The sequence below is a fragment of the Mastomys coucha genome, unplaced genomic scaffold (genome assembly GCF_008632895.1).
Source record: "Mastomys coucha isolate ucsf_1 unplaced genomic scaffold, UCSF_Mcou_1 pScaffold18, whole genome shotgun sequence".
Classification (NCBI taxonomy): Eukaryota; Metazoa; Chordata; class Mammalia; order Rodentia; family Muridae; genus Mastomys; species Mastomys coucha.
The window spans coordinates 19,863,697-19,890,703 of NW_022196900.1; the positions used below are offsets into that span (position 1 = coordinate 19,863,697).

The 27,007-nt window shown below is 42.0% G+C and overlaps 1 protein-coding gene and 1 long non-coding RNA gene across 2 annotated transcripts; one reads left to right on the plus strand and one right to left on the minus strand.

The window, feature by feature from the left end:
• Nucleotides 1-545: 545 nt before the first annotated feature.
• On the plus strand, nt 546-21,646 carry LOC116096079 (dnaJ homolog subfamily C member 25). The gene is made up of 4 exons (XM_031377527.1): nt 546-975; nt 15,315-15,467; nt 18,715-19,185; nt 21,212-21,646. The coding sequence occupies exons 1-4, from the start codon at nt 649-651 to the stop codon at nt 21,332-21,334; spliced, it is 1,074 nt and encodes a 357-aa protein (XP_031233387.1). The 5' UTR covers nt 546-648; the 3' UTR covers nt 21,335-21,646.
• A 3,770-nt stretch (nt 21,647-25,416) lies between these two features.
• On the minus strand, nt 25,417-26,273 carry LOC116096081. The gene is made up of 2 exons (XR_004120830.1): nt 26,200-26,273; nt 25,417-25,572 (listed from the first exon to the last, which is right to left on the minus strand). It is a non-coding gene; the product is annotated as an uncharacterized LOC116096081 (long non-coding RNA).
• Nucleotides 26,274-27,007: the final 734 nt, after the last annotated feature.

The following is a 27,007-nucleotide window of genomic DNA, read 5'->3' on the forward strand; positions in this document are numbered from 1 at the left end:
CCTCCTCATTTCCCTGGAGGCATTTGCAAGATATTAAGCTGTACTTTGATTGTCACAATTAGGGTGAATGGTGTTAACAGACTCTTTTGTGGACAGTACAGGGATACTTCTAAACATTTTACATCCTCCAGGCAAATAATTGTTTGCACTAATATGTAAATAAGCAGAGAAATAGGGAACTAAAAGGCCGCCGACTTTCAGGGTTCAAGGGAGAGAAGCAGTGCAATTCTCTTAAGTTCATCTTTAGTTTGGGATAGAGGCGGGGCGGTGTCCAGGCCTGGAAACGGGATGTCAGTGTCCGGAGTTCTTACGGCCGCGGACGAAGTAGCGAGGTCGAGAAGGTGGCGTGTGGGCTGTGCCTCACGGGGCGGCTAAGAGCGCCTCTGACCGACAGACACCCACCTCCGCCTCAGAATAGACTACTGAGCTACCAAAGCTTCCAGGCTCAGCAACTCACAGGAAGCCGCCCGAGGCTAAGGCGTCCTTCTCGCCTAGCAACGCGCGAGGACGGAAGTGGCTGCGGCGCCACGCCCCCTGCGCCTGCGCACAGGCGCGGCCTGCTGACGTGGACTGGGCAGCGGGGCCGAGCCGGGCGCCAAGGAGAGCTGCGGTGGCCGCTGTGCTTGCAGAGCGGCGAGCGAGGCCGGGATGGCGGCGCGGCTCGCTTCGCGCTGGGGACCCGGGGCTGCCGGCCAGCGCCCATGGCTGCTGCTGGCCCCGCTGCTGCTGGCCCCGTTGCTGGCGCGGCCCGCCGAAGCCCTGGTGGAAGGGCTGTACTGCGGCACGCGCGACTGCTACGAGGTGCTGGGCGTGAGCCGCTCGGCCAGCAAGGCAGAGATCGCGCGGGCCTACCGCCAGCTGGCCCGGCGCTACCACCCAGATCGCTACCGGCCGGAGCCTGGGGACGGACCCGGGGGCGCGCCGCCGAGCGCCGAGGCTTTCCTGCTAGTGGCAACCGCCTACGAGACGCTCAAGGTGAGGCTCGCGGGCGCAGATGAGTGGCCGGGGATTTGGGTCTCCAAGCCGGGTGATCAGGTCCTCGACCCCGGACTGCCGCCGCCTGGACCTTAGGAGGTCCACGTTTCCCACGTGGCCGTGAGAAAGAGCCACCTCGGCCCATTAGCCAGCATGGCCACCCCCTCGAGGACAGTTTTGGAGGACAGCCAGTACTGTTTTTGGACAGTTGTTATGCAAAGCTTTGCACTTATTTTATTTGGGGTGTAAAAGCATTCTTGATAACTTGAGGTGCGTGCTCGGAAAGCAGGGTGATTGTCAGTGCTAGGATTTGGGATAGGACAGAGGTCTGAAATACTGAGTATTAACAACTGATAGTGCCAATTTGATAGGACAGAAGTTTGGCCTCTGGGATGATGTCAATGATGACATTTAGGTTAAAGAACTAGAAACACACACACACAAACAGTGAACTTTCAGTCTGAAGACTGGACTATGACTTTTGGCTCTGATACCTCCCCAGTGACCTTGGGTAGTTGTTTCTTAATATCCATTTAATGACTTGGGGGAGAAAATTGAGAATTACTAATAGGAAAACATTTTTTAAGATGAACGTAGTGATCTGACAAAGGTTTTATTGCGTGCTGTGGATGTAGGAAGATTTAACCTGACACCCTTTTCTTTCATTACTGCAGTAAATGTAAGAAATCACCTGTTAGAAGACATGCTTGATGGAGATATTTCTGTTTCAAGAGTCCCATCAGGAGACTGCAGCAGCAGTCATAGCCTGTTTCCATCCTAGCTGTGTTTCTTCTGTAGGGTTTTCTTGTTGTTTTGTTTTGTTTTCCAGCCTGCTTGTGATGCCTTCTTTGGATAGCTATAATATCGTTAACAGTGGATCCTCCAGATTAGCTTTACAGAGTTGAAAATTCAGAGTCAAATTCCTTTTCTTTCTGGCTTAGAGCAGTTTGACATTTGGAGGTATTAAGAATGTGCTTCACTTAATAAATTCTCACCAGCTTGTGAGATTACAGTTTTTATTGGCACACCGTTGAGGTATGGGGGAGCAGTTAGAAATTAGAGGGCTTAGTCCTCATTATCAGAGGAAAGAGTGATTGAGAGACAGGCTTCAGAAAAACCAGAAAGAACCCGCTGCGCCCGGAATAGCCCAGCACATGAACCCTAAACTGTTAGCTGAGGAATTCGAGGTTCTATGCTGCGGACGTGCCAGAAGCCTCGTGGTGCATCAGGGGCTCTGCTGAGAAAGCTTCCAGGACATCGAGGAGCAGAAGCGCTAGCAATTGTTGCCTTCGCCTAGGTTTTGTGGGGCAGGAGATGGGTGGGTGGGTAGGTTTGACGTGGGAATGGTGAGCACATTCTTAAGAACTTTGAGAGCAAGTGCCAGGACTAGAGTGTAGTCACAGCAGATGACATTCTCATGGAAGGACTCCTAGGACTCAAAATAGTTTTGCCATCTTCTAGGAGACACTGTTTCCAAGGCCTAATCTGTTGGTTCTGGGTGCTTGCTTCTAAAGGTTTCTACAATAAAGTCTAGAACTGATTTATCAGAAAACAAAAAGCTACATAAAACAATGTGCCCACTCAAGAACATGGGGCTTTTAGGCAGTTATAAAGTGTGTTGTCTGGCCTGGTGGTGCACACCTTTAATTCCAGCCCTTGGGAGCCAGAGGCACGTGGATCTCTGAGTTTGAGGCCAGCCTGTTCTATAATTAAGTTCCTGGATAACTGGGCTACACAGAGAGATCCTGTCTCCAAATAAATAAATAAATACATACATACATACATGCATGCATGCATGCATACATATATACATACATACCCACCACCACCACCCTTCCTCTCTCCCCCCCAAAAAACTAGAGTTTCTAGAGAACACAACATTTTACTTGACTCTGACAAGGTGTGTGTAGTGCCTCTGAACATCTCCCAGCAGGGAACGAGAAACAGCTTGGTGAGCACTTGTGGAGAAAGGCCCTGGGGAGTGTTATAGCCCCAGTTCCCAAGCTGCACTACCAACAAGACACAGCAGAACTTTGGAAATACCTGTTTAGAATTTAGATCTGCACCCAGCCTCAGCTTCTCAATGGAGCACTGGCAGGATCTCTTCTGCTCATTCTATCCCCTTCACCTGGAAAAGGACTTGTAAAAGCCGTGGTGTCCTTCAACACCACATAGGTTACCTGATGTCTATTTTTGTCGTAATAGAGGACAAAGAAAGTTGCCTGAGAATAACACTTCTGAGTAATGCAAAGACTTAATAAAGATCCTATCCTCGGGCTGGTGAGATAGCTTAGTGGGTAAGAGCACTGACTGCTCTTTTGAAGGTCCTGAGTTCAAATCCCAGCAACCACATGGTGGCTCACAACCATCCGTAATGAGATATGATGCCCTCTTCTGGCGTGTCTAAAGACAGCTACAGTGTACTTACATATAATAATAAATAAATATTTAAAAAAAAAAAGATCCTATCCAGTTTGGAGGACCGGCTTATCTTCCAGTTATCCCATGGAGGCCATGCAGTTGTAATCACTATTTTGTTTGTATTATATCCTTAGTATGGAACAAGGATTTGTGGGGGATAAGGAATCTTAGATGAACTTTGTTAGGAACTGGTCAGGTAGACTGTCTGGTAGGGGAAATTGAGTTCCAATGGCTCTGGGCTCTAGGATAAAAAATGGCACCCAGAAGGCTATCCCTAAAGGTTGAGCATAAGTGCATCTTCCATATGGGAACTGCATACATTTGTGTTAAGACATCAGTGGGTTTGTGGTTCCGGGGTTGTTTGCTTATATAAATGCCCCTTTGAGAGCAAGGTGAGCAAGGTGGGCTTTGTTTTTTTCCTACTTTTTTAAAAAAATTTTTTGGTATTAAAAATAAGTACGGCATCAGGATTTAAGTACAATTAATGAGACAAGAAGGTAAGACACTTGGTCATTACTAATTTAGGAACAAATAATTCCTCCTGTGCATGAGAAGATTGAGGAAAACCCAGAGAAGGGGTGGGTAATGTGGAGGGCAAAGGTCGCCGTGTGCAGATGCTTATGCCAGGTTACACTTGGTTCCTGTCAGCAAGTCCTTTACAGCTCTGGGTCACAACTTGACTCCACACAGTTGTGATCTCACACAGGGCTGTATGAGTTGAGCTAGTGTGATGTGGTATGCTTTTTTGGCTATTGGAGATTCAGAGAAATCCTAGACTTTGGAAGGAGACTCACTGGCTCAGTCAGCACTGCGTCTCCTGAGGTGGAACACTCTAGTCTGGCCACAGGTCCTACTGTGACTATAGCACTTATCACACTGAGTGGAAACTTCAGGAGCCCTTCTCTTGCACTAAACGTGCCCGTTTGTCATGTGTATCCACAGGACCTAGCACAATGTCTGGCACATCAGATAGTGAATATTAGTTAAACTCTCATTTGGAGACAGTTGGGACAGGATGGAAATTGGAACTGTTTCCACCTTTTGACACGGCTCTGTGCAGCCTACTTTGCTGTTTCACTCAAACTGATTTTAGAATAGTACAAATAATAGGAACTGGATGGCTGTGAGTGAAGCAGCCTGCAGGACAGGAAACCTGTGCTTTCCACTCTTAATGTTTTTAGGGCTTTAAAATGGGAGCAAAAATAACTGTGGATGTAGGTAAAAATTGGATTAAAAAAATAGGGAATAGCACAGAGTAAGCAGATGCAAGAACAGCCAGGAAAGACTCAGTTAGAACAATTATGATTGATAAGAGATGAAAAGGTAGACTTGGACAACATTTCACAACATGACAAGAACATAGAAAAGGTCACAGGAATATTCTGGTGTAAAGGTTATCTGATTAAAAGTTAGAGCCGAGTAAAGAGATTAGATCTGTCTTGGAAACGAGGCTTCACAAGATCAATGCGTTTTTTTTCTTTTTCTTGGTGACTGAGGTGGCAGAACCAGCACTTAGAGAGAATTTGGCTCTCCCCTATGCTATGACTTACTGTTGGTTTCTTACAGAGATTTCTGACGACATCCTTTCCTGAGCTGACACAAGGTGTTAGGGAGGGGAGGAGGCAGGGGAAGGTACAGCTTGCTCTCCCTGTTTTTTTGTTTTGTTTTAAACCAAGAATTGAATTTAGTATATGAGTTAAACACCCAGAACTTCTTTCTTTTCTTTCTTTTCCGAGACAAGGTCACACTATGTTACTTTGGCTATCATGGAACGCTATGCAGACCACATTGGCCTTGAACTCGAAGAGAGTCTACCGCCTCTGCCTCCTGATTAAAGGCTGTGCCACTATGCTGGGCTAGACTGTGTATTTATTTATTTAGGCTTGGCTTGGCTTGGTTTGGTTTGGAGTCAGGGCTTTCTGTAGCTTAGGCTGGCTAGTCTCAAACGCTCTCTGTAGCTGAGGGTGACCCTGAATTCCTTATCCTTATGCTTCAGCTCCCAAGAGTTGGGTTTACAGGCTGTTCCATGACACATACCCATCTCTGTTTTTCAATTTTAATTTTTTAAAAACATTTAATTTTGATGCAACATCCATCTAGTTGCTTAGGCCTTGAACTCACTGCATAGCAGACAGAGCTTTAATCTTATGATCAATCTTTCTTAGTCTTTCAAGTAGCTAAGATTACAGCTTTGAGGCCCCAAGGTCAGCTTGACTTTAAGCTTTTATTAAGAATAGGGAGACAGATACTTATTGTGTGGTCATACTTTCCTACAGTTCATATTTCAGTATGAGAAGGAAGCAATTTTTCTCGGGGGATTAGAGACAAATAAGCGTACCCTGTTAGCTAGGTCTGAAAGAAAGTCACCATGGTTGACCGTGGAGGGCATTCCTGACCTAAGGAAAACCCGAGCAACACCAGTGCAGAGTCACGTGTTCAAGGCTCCAGGACTGACGTGTGCCCTCCCCGCAGAGACTATTTTAGGGAGAAAAAGTTGACTAGACTTTTTAACATTCCAAATCGCTACAGTCATAAAGATTTTAATCAGTGATTCATGGGAATTGGTATAATTAGCTGTCTGTGCCCATGGTTCTTCATTCAGGGATTCAGCCAAACTTAGATGCAAAATATCTGGAGGGATGGAGAGATGTCTGGAGTTCTAGATTTAGCAGCTCAGTTGGTAGACAGCCTGCACGCATGCATGAGGCCCTTGGGTTTGATCTCTAGCACAATAAGAACCTGGTGTGGTAGCACACACCTGGAAAGTTAAGAGACAGGAAGGTCAGCAGTTCAAAGCCATCCTTGATTACACAAGAACTTTCAGCTAGCCTGTGCTGCCTGAAACCCTGCCTCAAATAAGTGTACTGCACATGTACATGCTTTCTCTTTGTTTTCTAGACCATACATTGTGACAGTTATTGCTTAACATTTCTGTTGTGTTAGGTATTGTTAAATGAGGATATAGGTTATATATAAGTGTGTTGTTTTATATAAGGGATTGAACATCTCAGGATTTAAGTATTTACTGAGACCATGGTCTCAAAATCCCCCTCCCCATTCATACTGAAGCATGACTATCATGAAATATGTAAATATCTACTAGAGTTATGATGATAATAAACAACCACACTAAGTAGTAACCCTTATATTATAGAGCAGTGTTTCTCAACCTTCCTAAGCTTTGACTCTTTACTACAGTTCTTCATTTTGTGGTGACCCCCAACCATACCATTATTGCTTTACTACTTCGTAACTGTAATTTTGCTACTACAATTATGAATTGTAATGTAAGTACCTGAGACACAGGATATCGGATATGTGACCAGCCGGGTCAAGACCCACAGGTTGAGAATCACTGCTATAGATCATAGACAGAAGGTGGTTTTAATTTCCCATGTCGGCTTTGATGGGCATGAGTGCCTGCAACACTTGTGAGGACTGTGAGGCCCTGCCTGTGGTGAGTCGCAAGGTGTGATGTGGTTGGTGACTTCCCGTGGGTTGGGAAAGCCCTGATAGCATTTGTATTACATTTACTTTCAGTTCTGAAACTACAACAGAACTTCTCTTACTGATCCCTTAACTTGGGTCATTACTGCCCACTCTGAGGCTGATCTGTATACCATATGCTTAATTCAATGCTATGATTATCGGAGTGTGATCTTCTTGTCAGCCACTAATCAAAGCACTTGATCAGCCCCAAATTCCTGACGTAATATAATGCTAGTCAAGAACTGACTACTTGACAAACTAACCCCACTTGCTCAGGCTGAATCCAGGACCTCATGTGTACTAGGAAAGTATTCCACCACTGATCTCTATTCCTAGCCCCAGCAGTTGGCATCGTAACATAGTCACGCACATTTATCACGAGGGAGTTCTGGGATAGAAAAAAAGTGCAAAGACCTTTACTCAGTTTGTAAACTTCTTTTCATAGATCTATTTCTTGATTCTATATTCTAGACCTGTAGAATACGTGGGAGGGAAACTACTTCTGAAGACTCAGCTTGGGGTTAGATGACGAAGGGCCTGCTCCCTTTCCCCCTTTTGGGATAGTCATTATGGAGCTGAAGAGAGTGGCCTTGAACTTCTTTCTGAGCCTCCTGCTTCCACCTCAAGTCCTAGTGCTGTAGTGCTGCACCACTGTGCCTGCTTCTTCTTAGATCTGGTACATTATTGTTGTTCTTGTTGTGTGTAGTGTTTGTGGTTTGCTATTTACCCACTGAGCACCAGCTCCCCAGGCCCCCAGGCCCCCAGGCCTGGTTTTTGTGCAGTGCTAGGGATCAAACCCCCTGTTTTGAGCATTCTAGGCAAGCACTGCCAACTGAGCTGTGCCCTCAGCTCAACTCTTTAAGCTTTGTTCAAAAGTTTGAACTTGATATTTTGAGTAGTTACAGCAGGTTTTAAGATGGAAAAATAACACTATCTTGCATTTATTTCAGAGAACAGCTCAAGGAAAGTGCTAAGATGTGTTAGGGACTACAAACCTGCAAGCATAGGCAGGCATTGCTTTGTGACCAGGCCTTTTCTTATGGAAGCAGCTCTCATGAGCTGTGACTGACTTAGCTGCCTGGAGCCAGCAGCATAGCGCACCATGGGATCAAAGCACTGGGATTAACTGTCCAGCTTCACTGTAGCTACTGCACAGGGCACTTAATCTTCTGATCCTTGGCTTGTGTCTTTGTTGTCAGGGAAAATGTTCTCCAGGAGTTGAGCATTATTTTGTATCTCTTAGTGTGTTAATGAAATTAGAAAGTATCAGAAGCTGGCTCAATTCTAAGCTCCTAATTTCTTGCAATGTTCAGTAAATCTATTCCACCTTAGTGTCCTTTTTAAGAGTATTGCAAAACAACAAAACAAAACAAAACAAAACAAACCTGCGGCTGGCTTCACATCTATAATCCTCCTGTCTCAGTTTTCAGAGTCACTGGGATTGCAGATGTTGCTCCTCCTCTGTTCTTTCTAGCCATTTTTTTCAATCATTACTTAGTTTTTTTTCCAATTTGTTGTTTTTATTTTTAATTATTTTTTGGTGCTGGAGATTAAGCTGAAGGCTTTGGATGTGCTAGGCAAGGACTCTACCATGAAACTATACACTGAACCTCCTTAATAAAAATTTAAGTCTTTTCATCCATATGTTGTGGGCCTTACTTTTTCTTTCTGTCTTTGTGTATTCTTTTCTATTTTTAAGCCCTTTGGGTTTTGGGGTATGTGTGCATGTGAACAGATGCTTGAGTAACATGTATGGATGCACACATGTTTTGCATGTGTACACATGTGTAAGTGATGTGGAAGCCAAGGGTTGACGTTAATGTTAGGTTCCTTCCTTAATCACTTTCCATTTTTTGTTGTTTTTGGAGACAGGTTCTGTCTGTGTGGCCCTGACTGGCCCGGAACTCATTCTGTAGACCAGGCTGGTCTTGAGCTCACAGATCTGTTGCTTTTGCTTCCTGCTTCCTGAGTGGCAGGATTAAAGGAGTGTGCCACCACCACCTAGTACACGCTTTACCTCAGTTTTTGAGACAAGGTCTCTTCCTGAACCTGAAGCAAGTTGATTTAAGTCTAGCCAGTTCCTGGAGCGTCCCTGCTTTGTCCCCACATCCTAAGCATCAGTATGACAGAGGCTCAGCATGCTCACCCACTCCTTTTGTGGTTGTGGTCCTCATGCTTGTACAGCACAGATTCCGCTCACTGAGCCATCTCCCAGGCCCTCTGAGCGCCTTCAACTCAACTACATCGCTCACTTGACTTTTAAGTATTGTCTTCAGCTCCAACCTGTTTGGCCAGCTTGTTTTTTAACAGCCTCTTATCTGTAGCACAAGTAGTTTTGTTATCTTTGTTAAAGACTAAACTTTAAAAGAGAATGCCGCTTTTCACACGGGTACAAAAGGAGTAAGTGTCAGAGATTGTGGTTGTAACTCACTAATTTATAAGAAAACCTATGAGATACTGACTTCATTCAAAAGAGAAGAGTTGTAGCACATTTTAAATTTGGTAGGGATTACTGATAAGGTAGCAATCAGTTGCCTCTCACTCAGCTTTCCTTACTGAGAACACAGATTATTAGCATAATTACCAGGTTCTCACGAGTTACTTCTGTCTTGGCATTTTAAGGAGGTTATTCATAAGCAAAGGACATCTTTCCAAAGTAGTAAATAAGCAAGCCCTGGAGGCTCCAGAGAGTACAAGTATACCCAGTCATTGTTTCCTCCCCATTTCCCCTAATCTCCAGACTTGCTTCCTAGTCCTTCATTCTTATGTGAGTCACATACTATATATAATTAGAAGCTTCAATATCATGATCAGTATTAGATTTGTTTGTTTGGCTGGTTGGTTTGGTTGGGTTTGTTGGGAGACAAGTTCTCTCTACACAGCCCTGACTGTCCTAGAACTCACTGTGTAGTCCAGGCTGCTCTCAAGTTCGCAGATATCCACCTGCCTCTACCCCTTGAGTGCTGGGATCAAAGTGTGTGCTCCTACACTGGGCTCCTTTGATTGTTGTATATCCTTTTAATTACAAGTCCTCCATATTCTATGTAATCACTAACAGCTATTCCTTATTGTTCTTTTTTCCTTTCCTTTTTTTTTTTTTTTTTGCATTTTTTCAGACTAATGCAACAGAAATGTCTTGAAAATCAACAATTATACTTCATGCGTTGCCTTTGAAGCATTTCACTTTTTGAGATCAGAGACAATAACTAAGTCTAGTCTTGCTTTCTAGTTCTTTGCTACTGCTTCCTAAATATCCCGTTCAGAGCCTCAGAACCTCAGCTCTTGGTTCTGATGCTTGCAACAGGTTCTTACTTAAAGACCCAGTTCTTACCTTGCTTCCTCTCCTCTGTGAACCAGGGCAGAGTTCCTCAGTTCTTTGGTAACTCATGAAACTGTGCTTTGTGTTTGCTTGATTCTTCTCAAAAGGGGGATTCTTGAAGCTAAGGCTGTACCTTGCTGGTATTTTCATCTCCCCTGTGTCTACCCCGGGGCTAATCCCCTGTGTTCTGATTGCTGAATAGGAAGAGTAAAAGCTCAGGTGGAGTGCACACCTATACCATTAGCTGAGACAGAAAGGACAGACTTGTGTTTGAGCTTGTTCACTTGTAGTTGTTTATCTTACATTTAGAATACGTTCAAGACAGTTGAGAGGAGGAGAAGCCAGGGAAAGTAGATGTGTCACTAATGTATAGATGGTTGAATCATGGACTCTGTAGAGACATTAGAAGGAGAAGACAGGTAAGATAGTTGCACTTTTGACTGACTAGGGGACAGGGAACGAGAAAGAACATAAAACTGATAGCAGTTCTTTTTTTTTTTAATCCTTAGCAGGATGCAATGACTTGGAAAAAATGTAAGGGAACAAGTTTTATTTTTGAAGCATCGTGTGTGTGTGTGTGTGTGTGTGTGTGTGTGTGTGTGTTAAGATTAATACATATTTTAAAGAATGAACAAACTATAATTAGATTTACACATATTCTTAATTCCTGTCTTTTACCATCAGAAGATGCTTTCCCCTTTCTCTGTAATGAACATTTTGATGTAAAACTGTCTGCAGTTTCTTACATTGCAATTCATGTTTATTGAAAGAAAGCAGTGCATACCTTATTTTAAGCCAAGGATGTAATGGTTTGCTCTGGGGTGGGGGCGGTCATTTTTATGAGAGAAGGAAGGCTCGGTGCTGCTTTGCTTGTGGGTTTCCTTTGCTCACTTTTGATCTAGATATTGGTGGTTGTATTCCAGTCCTCCTGCATATGCCCAAGAGGATTGGGGATGGATGGACTCCAGCAGAAGCACCACTTACCTCTGTAGACATTAGAAACCAGGAGTGTATTGCCCTGCTTGGCGAGCGAGGCTCAGGACAGGAAGAAACAAGTATAAGTTTTGATTTTGGAAAGAAGTTGGAATCTCCTGACCCTGGGACCTTAAGAGCCACAATATTGCTGAAAGAAAAAGTACTACCTTATTGAAAGGTAAGATATTAAACTGTTCGACATGTTTTAGCCACATTAGCGTATTTTCATAAGCTGTAAAACCAACCAGTCATTTCTGTCAAGCTGACAATTTTGTGACATAACACTCATCCAGCCTCGCTGGTGAGCTGCAGACCTGTGTGGCTAGAGAAAGATGTAGAAGGAAGAGAACTTAAAACACCCCACTCAGCTTTGAAACGACACACTGACTGCCAGGCACTGAGCTAGGCCCTTGGTCTATAGAGATTAATGAACACCCTACCACTTCCCTCCTAAGAAATTCCCATTCAAGGATAAGAAAACCACTAATGACTACAATGTGATAAGTGCTATAATAAATTGGTACTCAGTATAATGGAGTGTTCCGGGTTAAGGGAGAGTAGCTCAGCGGTAGAGCACCTGCCTAGCATGCTCTAGGGCCTGGGTTTGGTCCTCATCACCACAAAAAGCTGTTTGAGGCCAGGCAGTGATGGTGCATGTCTTTAATCCCAGCACTTGGGAGGCAGAGGCAGGCAGATTTCTGAGTTTGAGGCCAGCCTGATCTACAGAGTGAGTTCCAGGACAGCTAGGACTATACAGAGAAAAACAAAAAAACAAAAAAACAAACAAAAAAAAAGTTGTTTGAGGCAGCAGCATTCATGACCTAGTAGCTCATAAGGTTAACAAAAGGAATAGGCTTTAATTTTGAGAGTATTAAATGTTCAAAGACATGAGAAAACATATGGCATTGGAAGAGCGCACCAAAACTAGAAATTGATGTCTGTTCGTTGTGGTTAAGAACTGGGTCGGTGAGTTGGGGCTGGTATGGAGCCTTGTTGCATGCCAAGGAAATTTAAATCTGACGGTGAGAAAACATTCATATGAAAAACCTAGGAACCTCATTTCTAAGATGTTTTATGGGGGAAAGCTATCACATTAATAGTGCACCTTAGTTCTCTACTGTGGTCCCTAAAAGAAAGATTAGTCATCTTGTCTGTCTTTGCTTGCTTGTTCTTGGTAGCTATGTGTCTTAAACTTTGTAGGTTATTGAACAATAGGATTTTTACCTCTGTCTATTGAGAGAACTTTAACTTTATACCAACTTCCAATATTTTTTAAATTGCATGAATGCTTTCACTCAAAGATCATTTTTATTTTGTAGAAGAACAAAAGGTTTTACAGTGAGAGTTAAGAAAAAGGAGTAAATGATACAGCACAGAGGTGCCTGGCGTTTTACTCTCTAAAAACCAGAACAGGCATACACAGTTGTGGTGCCCCTTAGAGAAAGAGACCACCCTAAGAGAAGAAGTTAGGTTTGGCCCTGTGACCTTTCCAGTGTTGTGTAGTGTCAGGCCTTAGGAAGCTGGAATAGACCTGGGGAGAGGTGGACACTAGGTGATCGTGGAGTCGCTGGTGGAGCTTAGGCCACCACACTCTCAGGAGTCCAGTACCTGGAGTCATAAGAAGATGGTGACTCTGCGGAAGGTCTGAATGTAATGCCTTAGGAGTGGCATCTTTGTTCCATGGAGTATGAACTTCACTAAGAGAGGGGATAAAGAAGAGTGAATAGCCACACACATTGGTGTCCATATTCCAGGTTTCAAAGACTTTGCTCTATGCTTCAACTAGGAGTGCAACCAAACAGTTGGACAGAGGGCTCTGGAGACTGCTGGCAGAGGGTGGCCGGAGTCTGATTTCAGTGTGGCATTTAGTTTCAAAATTATATGCAATATAGTTGGAGCACAAAGATTCTTGTTTGGATACAGTTCAGAAAGGATCTGTCAAGATTGGAAGCTTGGGTTAAAATCAAGTTTCAGACTTAATGAGGACATTTCTATTAAATTAGCCACCAGAACCAAAAGCATGGTGGGAGAAGATAGAAATTCTAAAAAGATATCTTAAAGTATCAAGTGATGGAGACACCTCAAGAGATGTGGGCTTTAGTGCTCTACCTGTGTGACTGCTGTAGAGACGGCCCCTTCCTAGGTTACAAACTCTGGACTCTGGTGCTGGCTTGGTAAGCAATAGTGCATTGATGGCAGAACCTGCCACAAGAAAATCCTTTGACACAAGAATGTACATGCATGAATTTGAAGACAGCATCAGCCTGAGCCACTCTTGCTTATATGTAACAGACAGTTCTTCTCCTGGCCGTCCACACGGGGTGGGACAGTGTTTAAAGGTACTGGTGACTACTCAATACTAGCATTCCTATGCTAGTGAGACTTAAAATATTTTAAGTGTGATAAATGTGGGATAACTTATTGAGCACTCTTACTAAAGTTCAGAGGTTTTTAAAAAGATTTATTTAACATATATAAGTGCTTTATATGCATGCAAGAAGAGGGCATCAGACCACATTAGAGATGGTTGTGAGCCACCATGTGGTTACTGGGAATCGAACTCAGGACCCGGGGAAGAGCAGACAGTGTTTTTAATCGCTGAACCATCTCTCCAGCCCTAAGTTCAGAGTTGTTTTTTTTTTTTAATAGAAAATAACACATGATGATTTTAGTAAACACAGGGAAGATTTTATCATTAGCCAACTTGTTATTTTAAGTATAAGAAGATACATATTGCAGGACTCAAAAGGAGACAATCCCTTAACAGACCCTGGGAGTCTGCCTACAGTGACAAGGCACTAGGTACCGCTTGCTGGCTGAACAGTTTAAACTAGAAGGGCACCTCTCAGGTTATTTTCAGTATTTTGAATGGTTTCTATTGTACACCATATAGAAAATGAAGACTTTGACTTGGCCTTCTTAGTCTTTACCATTTTTGTAAAGTGGGACAAGTTGATAGTTAGGTTTCTTTTGAGATAAAACAATCTTATCCTAGGTAGTTCAATAAAATGTTTATCTGTTAGATATTGACTACATAAGAAAATAAGAGATTTTTAAGAAGTGTTTACTGTGATGGGAGATGCTGAGGGAGGGAGTTGAAACTGCTTGCTATGTGTAAGCATGAGGATCTGAGTTAAGATCCCCAGAACCCACATAAGTAGGGTGTAGTACTGTGCGCCTGTAAACCCAGGCTTCTACCCTACAGAAGGAAGTAAGATGGAAGGGGGAGGCAGAAGGACCCCTGCAAGCATGCAGGTCAGAGCCTGAGGTGCACACTGCAGGGAACAAGCAGAGTCTGTCTCAAAAGGTGGCAAGTAAGGACTGCCATTGGGTGATGCTGTCCTCTGACTGCCACACCTGCTGTGGCACTCACAGGCCTGTACTCACACACACCATAAACAAGCAAAATGAAGGACATACATCTCTAAAACATTTCATAATTCCTTGGACAGATCTATAGGAATAAGAAAGATAGGTTAAGTTTTCTATGAGGTGGCTCTGTTGCTTTTTATACTAGAAGTACAGCACATTTGCAAGGGGACTGCGCAGTGTCATCTGATGTCAGAGCAGCCATGGGAAAGATTAGGACAAGTGGTATCTCTTTTACAAAGAAAGAATGAAGCTCAGGAAGGTCACAAATCTAGACTTTGACCTTTGTGTGGTCTCAGAGATGTCTCAGTGTTCCTAGAGATGGTTAGGCATAGACTGGCTTTACCTGCTCTTTGCTATCTTAATCATTGCTTCCAGCAGAAAACTTTCTAGACAAAGCTGGAACCTAATTGTGAATATAAATAGTAGATGAGCCTTAGTTCCTTTCTGTGGTTTATGAATAAGTGTCAGAATGCCCTGAAGTTACAGGAACTTTGAATTATATTAGAGCACTAGCTGAAGGTTATCTGTTGTCGAAAGTGTTGGGTTTTCCAAGAATACTAATAATACTAAAGAGTTTGGGGAATGCTTTTATTCTGTCTTCATACCTAACATAAGGTTGGTATACATACCTCTAAGCATATTGGAAAGTTTTTCGATTTGATATTGTATCTATACCTTTCATAATTATGAAACTCAAAGTTCAGATCATAGACCGATCTCTTAGTGAGATACCATATGAAATCGAATCGCCTTCACTTTGCAGGATGAAGAAGCACGGAAGGACTACGACTACATGCTGGATCACCCAGAAGAGTACTATAGCCATTACTACCACTACTACAGCAGGCGCCTCGCCCCAAAAGTGGACGTGAGGGTGGTGATCTTGGTCAGTGTGTGTGCCATTTCCATGTTCCAGGTATGTATTCATGAATACATATAGAACTGTGTATATTTTTGTTGCCTAGTGCCATTAAATCTGTATTAAAAACATACTTTGTAAATTATTTTCCAGTTGAGATTTGTTTTTTTACACTTGAAAAATACTCATTTATTCCAGCACCTAATAATAATAGGATTTTTTTCATTGTATATATTCATTGTGCATGGCACTATATTATATGATGGGCCTCTTCATACACATATGTATTATACATGAGCTCGTCCTCTCCCAGGCCCCTAGCAGGGGAGTCTTCATACACATGTATATTACACATGAGCATACCCTCTCTCAACCCCTTAGCAGGGGAGTCTTTGTCATCAGGGAGTCTAAGGAACTAGTAGTAACTAGTCTACTAGTTGTTTTTCTATTGCTGTGATAAAATACCAGACGAAAATAACTTAACAACAGGAAAATAACAGGAAGAATTAACTGTGGCTTACAGTTCCAGAGGGAGTCCCTCACAGTGAGGATGGCATGGTAGCAGGTGGCCTGAGGAGGAGGCTGGCTGATGACATTCACCACAGTTCAGTATGCGGATAGTGGAGCGAGGCTATGAGCTCTCAAAGCCCACTCCCAGGCTTGTACTTCCTCTAGCAAAGCTCCATGCCCTAGATGTTTCAGGCCTTCCCAAACAGTGCCACCGAACACTTGAAGTTACAGAGACAATTTCCACTCAAACCGCCTCAGATATTGCCAGGGACCACCCCAGCCGGGTATGGGGGTCCCTCGGATGTGGGTTCTCGAGGCCAGATAGGTAAAGATTCAGTGGTGACAAACAGAAACAAACACAGAGGCAGTTTGAATCTGAGTGTATTTTGCAGCTCTCAAGCAAGGGTTTTTATACATAGAGAAACAGATGTCACAGCTCTGAAAAGCTGTGTGCAGTGAAGCAGTGAAATAGAATGGACATATCTATAATCATTTGGTACACCAAAATACAAAATCATCCAAGTCTTACAAAAAAAGGTGTTTTCAGTAAAACATCCAAGTAGAACGAATATTGTTATGATCATTTGGTACATCAAAATACAAAAATCATCTAAGGCTAGTGGCAAATTCCCAAGAACAAGCTAATGAGTTTTTATGATCAGTTACTGTTTAACATCTAGCTCCTGTTCTTCTGTAACTCTTCAAAACACAAATTTAAACTGTTTTAATTCTTTCTATTTAAGGCTTTCTTAAACAATATACCAAAGCCTCCTTCCGATGACACACATGCAGCCATATTAAATGTTATTGTTGGGAAAGTTTATATTTATCAATATTATCTTATGCATAACTTATAAAGTAAAGCGCTGGTTTTCCTGGAGATGAGGTCATGGTTAGTGACTCCATCTCAAGGGATGGTTTTGTACCCATTATTTTTGCTGAAGATTTTGGCCTAGGCTATCAGGAACATCTCTTATATAGGAAAAGGAATAGAAAACATTAAACAGATAAAATTGCCAAAAGAACTATGGCACAGTAATATTTCTTGGTGAAGAGTTCCACAACCAGTTCCAGGAGGCCTCCTCCTCTTGAGGTCAACCGCCTCAGTCTGTGGAGCTTGTCATACAGATCCTACTGGAGATGGTATGGCAAAATATCATTGCATAATACAAAACAAACAAACAAAAAACATTTTTTTCTCTTCTCCTTCCTAAGAGTATTTGGTTACCACATAACAGCCAGATCGTATCATTGCTTTTATAGGACTTTTCATTGATTTCTCATAAACTTGGGAAAAGTTAAGAACACCTTTACCATGGCCTAATAAGGCTGACTTCCCATTGGCTGATACCAGCAGTGCTTGACTTCATTAGTACTCTCAAGTACTGCACACAGTCCTACATCCAGGAGGAGCTGCTGCTACTTTCAAGGAGATTCATGAACTCTTTGTGTGCTTTAGACAACTGCAGCCTGGACCGATGTCGTCCCTGTTATTCTTATACTAACCACGATTATCATGTGCTCACCTGACCAGCTCATCAGGAAGAAAACAGCAAGCTTGAGAATTACTTTTAATTTTAAAAAGACTTTATTTTTATTTTATGTGTATCTGTGTTTGCCTGCATGTATGCATGTGTAACCACCAGTGTGCCTAGTATCTGTGGAGGCCAGAAGAGGGTGTCAGTTTTCCTGCAACTGCAGTTACAGGTGGTTGTGTATATCCATTTGGTCTTTTTCTATGTCTGCCTCAGCTCCCAAATAATGACATGGAGACTTATTAATTATTAATGCCTAGGCTTGCTCCCTAACTCACTCCTAACTCATTATACTCTTAACCCATTTATACTATCATATGTCTGCCACCTGGCTGGTTCCCCTCAGTTTCATATATCCAACTTTCTCTGAGTCTGGGTGCTGAATCGTCCGATTCTGACTATCTCCCAGAGTTCCAATCTCTCTCTTGGAACTCCCACCTTCTACTTCCTGCCTTTTGCTAATAGGCCATCAGCTTTTTATTGACAGGTGTTGCTTCCACTCAGTACACGAGACATTATCCCTATAGTTGTGTGAGCTAGAAAACAAACCGAGGTGCTCTTCAAGAAGATCACATGTTCTTAGCCTTTGCGCTTTCTCTCTAGCCCTGGAGATTGCTTCTCTAGGTTAACTGCTAGAAACAATGTTCAGTTTATATAAGAAAAATTCTTATTAAACACCGAGGTGGTATATTTCAACTGACTAGCATTTGTAGAAGTATTGCCTTCCCCTTCTTCCTGCTGTTTCTGGTAGATCCCAGAGAGTTACTCGTGTGGGAACTGAAGCATGTGTGTGCTGTATGAGAGCCAAATGAGTAGAATTCACATATACTTGAGTCTTTGTTTCCAAATATGGTAAGCATTCCTGTCAGACTTGTAGATGGTTTAGGAAACAGAAAAGGGAATAAAGTTCCCTGAGGTCATACCCTGTCCAATTTTTAAACAAATGACTTACTAGCTATTATCCAGTTTAATCTTACTCTGGTAAGCAAAGGGAAGGGAAGTGCTTCACTAATGAAGATCTTCCAGGTCACTATTGGTACTGGTTTTCTGAGATAGGTTCTTTCTTTCGCCCTGGTTGGTCTCCAACTCCTGACCCTCCTGCCTCCCCTGCTAGAGCAGGTGTCGGCACACCTGGCTGAGATCCTCGGTTTCCATCAGCTGGGTTTCTTGGGGGGGCATTCACAGGGATTTCTGCTGTTGCTTCCTTTTGATGAATTTTGCTATTAAAGTGGCTTGTTTTTATTTATTTTATGTTCTAGTATTTCAGCTGGTGGAATAGCTACAATAAAGCAATCAGCTACCTAGCCACAGTACCCAAGTACCGCATCCAGGCAACAGAAATCGCCAAGGAGCAGGGACTGCTCAAAAAAGCCAAAGAAAAAGGGAAAAACAAGAAGTCCAAAGAAGAAATCCGTGACGAGGAGGAGAACATCATAAAGAACATTATAAAAAGTAAAATAGACATAAAGGGGGGCTACCAGAAACCTCAAGTTCGGGACCTCCTCTTGTTTCAAGTCATCCTCGCCCCTGTTCACCTGTGCTCATACATAGCCTGGTATTGCCGGTGGGTCTATAACTTTAACATCAAAGGCAAAGAATATGGGGAGGAAGAGAGACTGTACATCATCCGTAAGTCCATGAAGATGTCCCAGTCTCAGTTTGACAGCCTGGAGGACCACCAGAAAGAAATGTTTCTTAAGCGAGAGCTTTGGATAAAGGAGAATTACGAGGTGAGTGCCAGCAGCTGCCCTCAGAATGTGGTCTCTGCCACACTGCAGTTCCATGGAATCACTTCAGAAGTCTCAGAGTTCAAAGATGAATGCAGCTCCTACTTTTCTTGAGAATGTGACTGTGTTTTATAGTGGGACAATGGATATTTAACTTAAATTTGGTTTTTTGCTTTTTCTTTTTTAGAGCGATATTTAAACACCCTAATAAGCTAATCCTGGTGGAAAATCAGAGTAATCTGTCAGATTACAGTGGGATGGCGTGTGCACGGGCGGTTTTGGTGATTTCTGTTCTTTGCACTAATTAAATTTTTTCTTTCCAAAAAAGCAAAACAGAAAAAGAAAGAAAAAAAATTTGTTAAAATAATTATTTATTTCAAAATAATTAAGCATAGAATCTTCTGAATAGTACTACCACATTTTGGAATGTTATTTGCTTTTAATTCAAATCAAGTTATTGTAATGCCTTTAAACCTGGGACATTTTATCATTAAGGGTTATTTTTCACTATGATCAGCTACAGGGGAATTCAGCTATCTAGCCACAGTGCTGACAGCTCCAGCAGTTACACTGCCCTGCGCTCTGGAGACATGATGGCTAATGTAAGAATAAGCATTGAGCACAGGAAAGATGCTTCAGAACTTGAAGAAACATTAGATGTTACATTCGTTTGTACTCAGCTTCATTTTGTATGTAATGTTCAAGATAAATTTTTTTTTGTTAGTTTGTTTGTTTGTTTGTTTGTTTTTTGTTTTGTTTTGTTTTGTTTTTGTTTTTTTTTTGTTTTGTTTTGAGACAGGGTTTCTCTGTGTAGCTCTGGTATCCTAGAACTCATTCTGTAGACCAGGCTGGACTCGAACTCAGAAATCCGCCTGCCTCTGCCTCCCAAGTGCTGGGATTAAAGGCGTGTGCCACCACTTCCCGGCCTCAAGATAAATTTTTGTTGAGAGTAAAATTAGTAGGAGTTGTCAGATGTTTAGCAAGGTAATATATTCCTGTATGTAAATTACCTAAAAATGGGCAGTAATGTACAATTATGTAGCTCTTAAAACTATTTGAAAGAATGGGCAGGCTCTGGGTCAAGTGCCTGCTTCTCTGACATGACTGCTTCAGCTTGGGCTCTCAGAAAACAAAGTAGATCCGGGATGCTCTTTGGCCAGCCAGCCAACCAAATCCATGAGCTCTGGGTTCAGTGAGAGATCCTGTTTGAAAGGCTGGGAGTGATGGAGAGAAGACACATCCATCAACCTCGGCTTGCTCCACATGTGTGCACACCCATATTTATAAACACACACATGATCACCACCATCCACACATGCACACACAACCACAGCTTTTTGAAAGATTTTTGCTATAAACCCTGTCTTTTCAGATCATTGTATTGGGCTAAATTATTATATTATGAGGTTTTATAGGTCATTGCTTACAGTATTTGGAAGCAATTATTTTTAAAAATTAATTCAGCTATAAAACTGGCTGTAAGAAATTTTTCATTTAGCTTTGGTTGACTAAAGCTTCATGAAATAATAGAAATCCTTGATTCTTAACCTATGTGATTTATACAACCTTCTTTGGTAACTTTAGAGAAAAAAATACCTAATAATAATCTTTGAAAAGTAGATTTAAATTTAGTTTGGAAGCAAATATATATATAAGGTCAGTTTGTTCCTTGGTTAGGGGAAAAAATATTAATTCAAGCCAGGTTCAAGGATGGTATTTGCCTGTGTATAATCTTAGACATTAGATGGGCTGAGACAGAGGATTATGAATTCAAAGCTAGTCTGAATTACTCAGTAAGGTCCAGGCCAGCGTAGGCTACATTGCAAGACCTCATCACAAAAACAAAGCAGAGAAGTTTTAGCTCTTGTTTTTCTCACTCTGGATATCAAGTACTTACTTTAGTGTTTGGACTCCAGGAAGCAGATTAGCACGCTCACCTGAAGTTCTATTTGTAAACTAGAAAGGCCATAAAAGTAGTGCTGGTTTCTCTCTGTGTCATAAAGTCATTTAGTATTATGTATGCTCACAGGTCTACAAGCAGGAACAAGAGGAAGAATTAAAGAAAAAATTGGCAAATGACCCTCGGTGGAAGCGATACCGCAGGTGGATGAAGAATGAAGGGCCTGGACGGCTGACCTTTGTGGACGACTGAAGATGCTGCATGCTGCTGTGCCAAACTCTAATTGTGAAGTCGCTTGCATAGCAGTTATTTGGGAAGTGTGCCTGCTGCTCTCAGCAGTAGCTGCCATTCACAAGATATGATTGATTAAACAGAATAATGTAGAAATTCCAACTTTCCTTAAGACTTTATACAGAAGACATTTATGATGGGTCAATTTTTATAATCTATTTGTGGATTTTGTTTAAAAAAAGATTTGACATGGGGACTTATTAGTTGCCATTTAAAATTTTTATATGTTTAGTTAAATTTGACATGAAATTTATTAGATACCATTTAAAACTTCTGTGTGAAGTGTTTCTTCTTCAAGAGTGTTTGCTTATGGTCTCCTAATGCTACATTTTCCTCCTTTCCTGGTCTCTAGTTTTACAAAACAACAACAGAATAATTACAACAGCACTTAATCACATTATTGTGTCTTTCTGGACACAGTTTCTCCAGGAGAATCATTCAGTACCATATTGTCCTTACTGTAGTCCTTACAGGTTTGAGCATATTCAGTGTATTCTCTAGGAGAGTATTCTAGAACCTCTGCACTTTCCGATCAGTGATTCTACTCTTGATAAGATCAGAAACTCTCCAGGAGAGTGGGTTACATCATGTCCTTGTGGGATGCTTTCAATTACAGTCTCATTATAGGACTAACTGTTTTCTCAAACATTTCTGCAGAGGGGACCTTGTGAAAAGGTCTTTTATACCACCAACTTGCTGCTTCTCTCCCTCCATCTATCCCTCCCTCCCTCTTTTCTCTCTCCCCTCCCTCCTTCCATCCCTTCCTCCATCCCTCCGTCCCTTCTTGCATTACTTGTGTGGTTAAACTGTAATGCACATGAGAGCTTTTATGTGCATTGAGCTAGAAAGAAGATAGGCATGGCTGAGCTGCTCTCACCCTCTAGGGTATGTGTGTCTTTGTATTTATGGAAGTGAATGCAAATGGCAAAATGACTGAGTCAAACTTGATACTCTACCAAAGTACCATATATACTCATATACAGTATTCCTCTTCAAGATCTACCCCACTGCTTCATATTAATAAAATGGTTGTGATACATCATGCTGCCTGGTAGGGTATATAAAGATTAACATATTGCTTTTATAGCATATATTTTTTAAAAGATTAGTGTAGCATAATAGGTATAAGGAATTTCTTTCTTTCTTTCTTTCTTTCTTTCTTTCTTTCTTTCTTTCTTTCTTTCTTTCTTTCTTTCTTTCTTTCTTCCTCTCTTTCTTTTTGAGGCAGGGATTTTCTGTGTAGCCCTGGCTGTCCTGGAACTCACTCTGTAGACCAGGCTGGCCTCTACCTCTCAAGTGCTGAGATTAAAGGTGTGTGCCATCACTGCCCAGTGAAGGATTTATTTACAAGTGAAGTAAATTGATCCTTTTAAAAGCTCAGCCCAGGGACTGGATAGCTTGATTGGTAAAGTGCTTTCTTGCAAACAATTGGGACTGACTTTGCACATGCACACATTCTCTCTCTCTCTCTCTCTCTCTCTCTCTCTCTCTCTCTCTCTCTCTCTCTCTCTCCCCCCCCTGCCCACCCCCTCCACACCATCTCATGTAAAATATACCAGACAATGGTGGCATGCTCAAACTGAACAAGGTGGAGAGCACCTGAAAATAAAAACCAAGCCTGTTCTCTGGCCTCCACATACACCCACACACTTGTGTATCTGCATACACACACAGGCACACAAAACTCAGTCCAAATTACATGCATGAGTTCATCCTTGCCAGTTAGCCAAAAGACTATAAAGTCAGTTATTTTAATGTGAATTAATAATTTCAATTGTTAATTACAAGAATAGAATTTGACCAGGCTATCAGTAGGACTCTTTGCAGCGCTGGACTTCTGAAATAATATAATTTTTGGAGTTCTGTAAACTTTAGTTGAAATATTTGTGTTCATTATTGTTTAGGGGTGTGGAGTTAGCACCTGTTGCTCATTATTATCTAAGAACAAATTTATGTCATAAGGACCAGAAAGAAATACCCATACTAGTGTGTCTCACCATTTTCCAAACATCTCTGATTGCCTGTATTTTTCTAGGTTCATTTCTGGTACTTTGACAAACACCAAGATAGAAGGCAGTAGAGAGAGGGAAGGGTTTCTGTGGCTTCCAATTGCAGGTTACAGTCCATCATTCAGGTGAAAAGCTGAATCTCAAACAGCTCTTAGTATCATACCCAGAGCAAGGAGAGATTATGTGTACCTCTGCCTCTCAAGCTGTTCAGCATTTCCCTGCTAGGGAATGGTGCTACCTACAGTTGGCTGGGCTTCCTATATTAACTATCAAGGCAATCCCCTGGACGTACCCACAGGCCAACCTCAGTGAGGTTCTGTTCACAGATAACTTGAAGTCATCAGGTTGACAGGAAAGACTGACTAGCACACCTCTTTGTAAGGAGAAGAGAAAGATGTTCAGCCAATGAAGACTCTATGTATCTTTGGATATTCTTTTGTCTGTCTTTTTTTTTTTTTTCTGTATTCTATTTCTAGAATTGTCCACTGAAGGCTGCTTGTGTGGGAGCTTGGGCACAGTCATTGCATGAATCAAGGTGGACTCTTATAGATAAAAGATGATGGGTTTTCCCCTTCCCTCCTCTGTTCACCGTGCTTCAAATTCTCAGGATGAAGAAAAGGCCATTGCTTGCAGTAATCACTGTACTTCACTGCACTCTTCCACAAAAACGAAATCTCTTCATTTTAGAGACTCCCAAGAACACTTGAGGCTCATACAGCCCTGTTAGTTCAGGGAGGTGGGATGGGGCTGTCAGAGCATGGCTGTTCATTGCTGCTTATTTCTCATCGATTCGTGTAATTGAAGTCTTCAAAATTACCCTGTGGGTTTTATTCATATAAATGCCTTCCTTACATATCTGCTATTAGTCCTTTCTTCATTGTTGTGTTATGAATTCTCCAATTTCTATAAGTTGCATCTCTTCATGGATCAGTAAGATCAACATAATAAAACTGGCCATCCTACCAAAAGCAATCCACAGATTCAAGGCAATCCCTATCAAAATTCTAACAATTCTTTACAGACCTTGAAAGACAATACTCAATTTCATATGGAAAAACAAACAAACAAAAAAACCAGGTAGCTAAAGCCTAAGCTTCTAGAGGTGTCACCACACCAGATTTCAGGTTCTAGTACAGAGCTATAGTAATAAAAACTGCATGGTATTGACATAAGACAGACATTGATCAACAGGCACATTAATCAATGGAATTGAAGACCTGGGCATAAATCCATAAACCTATGGACACCTCACTTTTGGTAAAGAAGCCAGAAAGAGACAGTGAGGGTGGGGGAAGTCACCTTTAACAAATGGTGCTGGTTTAACTGGATGTTTGCATGTAGAAAAATGCAAATAGGTCCCTATTTATCACTCTGCACTGAAGTGCAAGTGGATCAAAGACCTCAACATAAAACCAGATATACTAAACTGATAGAAGAGAAAGTGAGGAACACATATTCTTACAGGAGACAATTTCATGACCAGAACATTGAGAGCACAGGCACCAAGGTCAACAATTAATAAATGGGACCATATGGAACTGAAAAGCTTCTGTAAGGCAAAGGACACTGTCAATAGGACAAAATAGAACAGAATGGGAAAAGATCTTCACCAACCCTACATCTTAAAGAGGACTAATATCCAAACTATATTAAGAAGTCAAGAAATCAGACACTAGCCAAATAATCCAGTTAAAAGTGAGGTACAGATCTAAGCAATCCTCAACAGAGGAATCTCAAATGGCTGAGAAGCACTCAACATCCGTAGGGAAATGCAAATCAAAACGACTCAGATTCCATCTTATATCTGTCAGAAGGCAAAGATCAAAAACAAAGTGAAAGCTCATGTTGGAAGGATATGGAGCAAGGGGAACACTCTTCCATTGTTGGTGGAAATGCAAACTTATACAACCACTGTAGAAATCAATGTGGTGGTTCTTCAGAATATTGGGAATTGAGCCATTTCAAGACCCAGTACCCACTCTTGGGCATGTACCCAAGGAATGTTCCAACCTACAACAAAGAGACTTGCCCAACTATGTTCATAGCAGCTTTATTCATAATAGCCAGAAGTAGAAACAACTTAGATGTCCCTCATCCAAAGAATGGGTAGAGAACATGGCACATTAACACAATGGAGTATTACTCAGTTTAAACAACAGGACCAGGAAAGTTGTAGGCAAGTGGATGGAACTAGAAAAAAAAAAAAAAAAAAAAAAACAAGATGAGTGAGGTAACCCAGATCTCAAAAGATAAACATGGCATGTACTTAAACATGGATATTAGCTGTTAAGTAGACAATATGCTACAATCCACAGACCCAGAAAGACTAAGTAATAAGTAGGGCTCAAGGAGGACGCATGAATCTCCCTGGGAAAGGGAACTAGAATAGATTTTGAGGGTGGGAATGGTAACAGGAGGGATCATGATGGAGAGAGACAACTGTAATCAGAGGGAATTTGGGCAGGGGTGCGGGGGTTGATGTGGAAACAGTGCAGTAGAAATTCCCAACATTCCACAAGGGTGACCCCATCGAGGACTTCTACTAATGGAGGGGGTGGGACCTGAACTGATGGCTAACTTTTGTAACCAGGCAACTTACAATTGTGGGAATGTGACGCCCAGCTACAAAACCTGCAACCTACAATCCTATACTGCCTGCAAGATGTGTGGGGGCAGAGGGAGTGCAGAACTGTAGGAGTGGCCAACCAATGATTACTCTAATTTCAGGCCCATTCCTGACATTGCTGCATAGCCCAGAGACCTAGGACAGAAAAAATGTCAATAAAATGATTTTTAATGATATTCTGGTATACTTACTGATTGGTGTCTCTCCCAGCTGTCACCAGGGAGGTTTCTTCGAGCAGCTAATGGGAGCAGTTGAAGAAACCCCCAAAATTGGAGATCTCCATTGGATTTCCCCCCTTGGAGCCTAGGAAACCCTGCAGAAGAAGTTGGAAAGAATTGTAGGAACCAGAGGGGACAAGGACACCTAGAGAACAGGGACCACAGAATCAACTAAGCAGGGCCCATAGGGGCTCACAGAGACTGAAGTAGCAGCCACAGAACCTTCATGGGTCTGTGCTAAGTCCTCTGCATATATGTTATGATTGTTAGCTTGGTTCGTGGAACTCTTGACAGAATCACAGTGTCTCTGACTATTTTGCCTACTCTTGGGATCTTTTCATCCTACTTCATTGCTTCATCCAACCTTGAAATGAGGGTTTGTGCCTAGTCTCATTGTAACTTGTTGCGCTGTTTGGTCAATATCCCTGGGAGGCCTGAACTTTTCTGAAGGGAAGTGAAAGAGCATTTGATCTGGAAGAGAAGGGAAGTGAGAAGGTGAGCGGGGAGGAGGGGATGGAGAGACAACTGGTTGGGATGTAATGTATAAGAAAAGAAATAATAACAATAAATATATTATTATATAATATTATATATTATTATTTATTATTATTTTATTTGCACCTTTATAACATGCATCAGACTTCCTGCCTGGAATCTAAACACTGTGGTTGGCACAAAGGATTCTTTAAAATTACCTGAGGAAAAAAGCTTAGAGAACTACTTCAGTCCTGTTGCATTTATGTTTAGTAACATGTTTGAGTTTCCTTTGGGTTTATTTGGG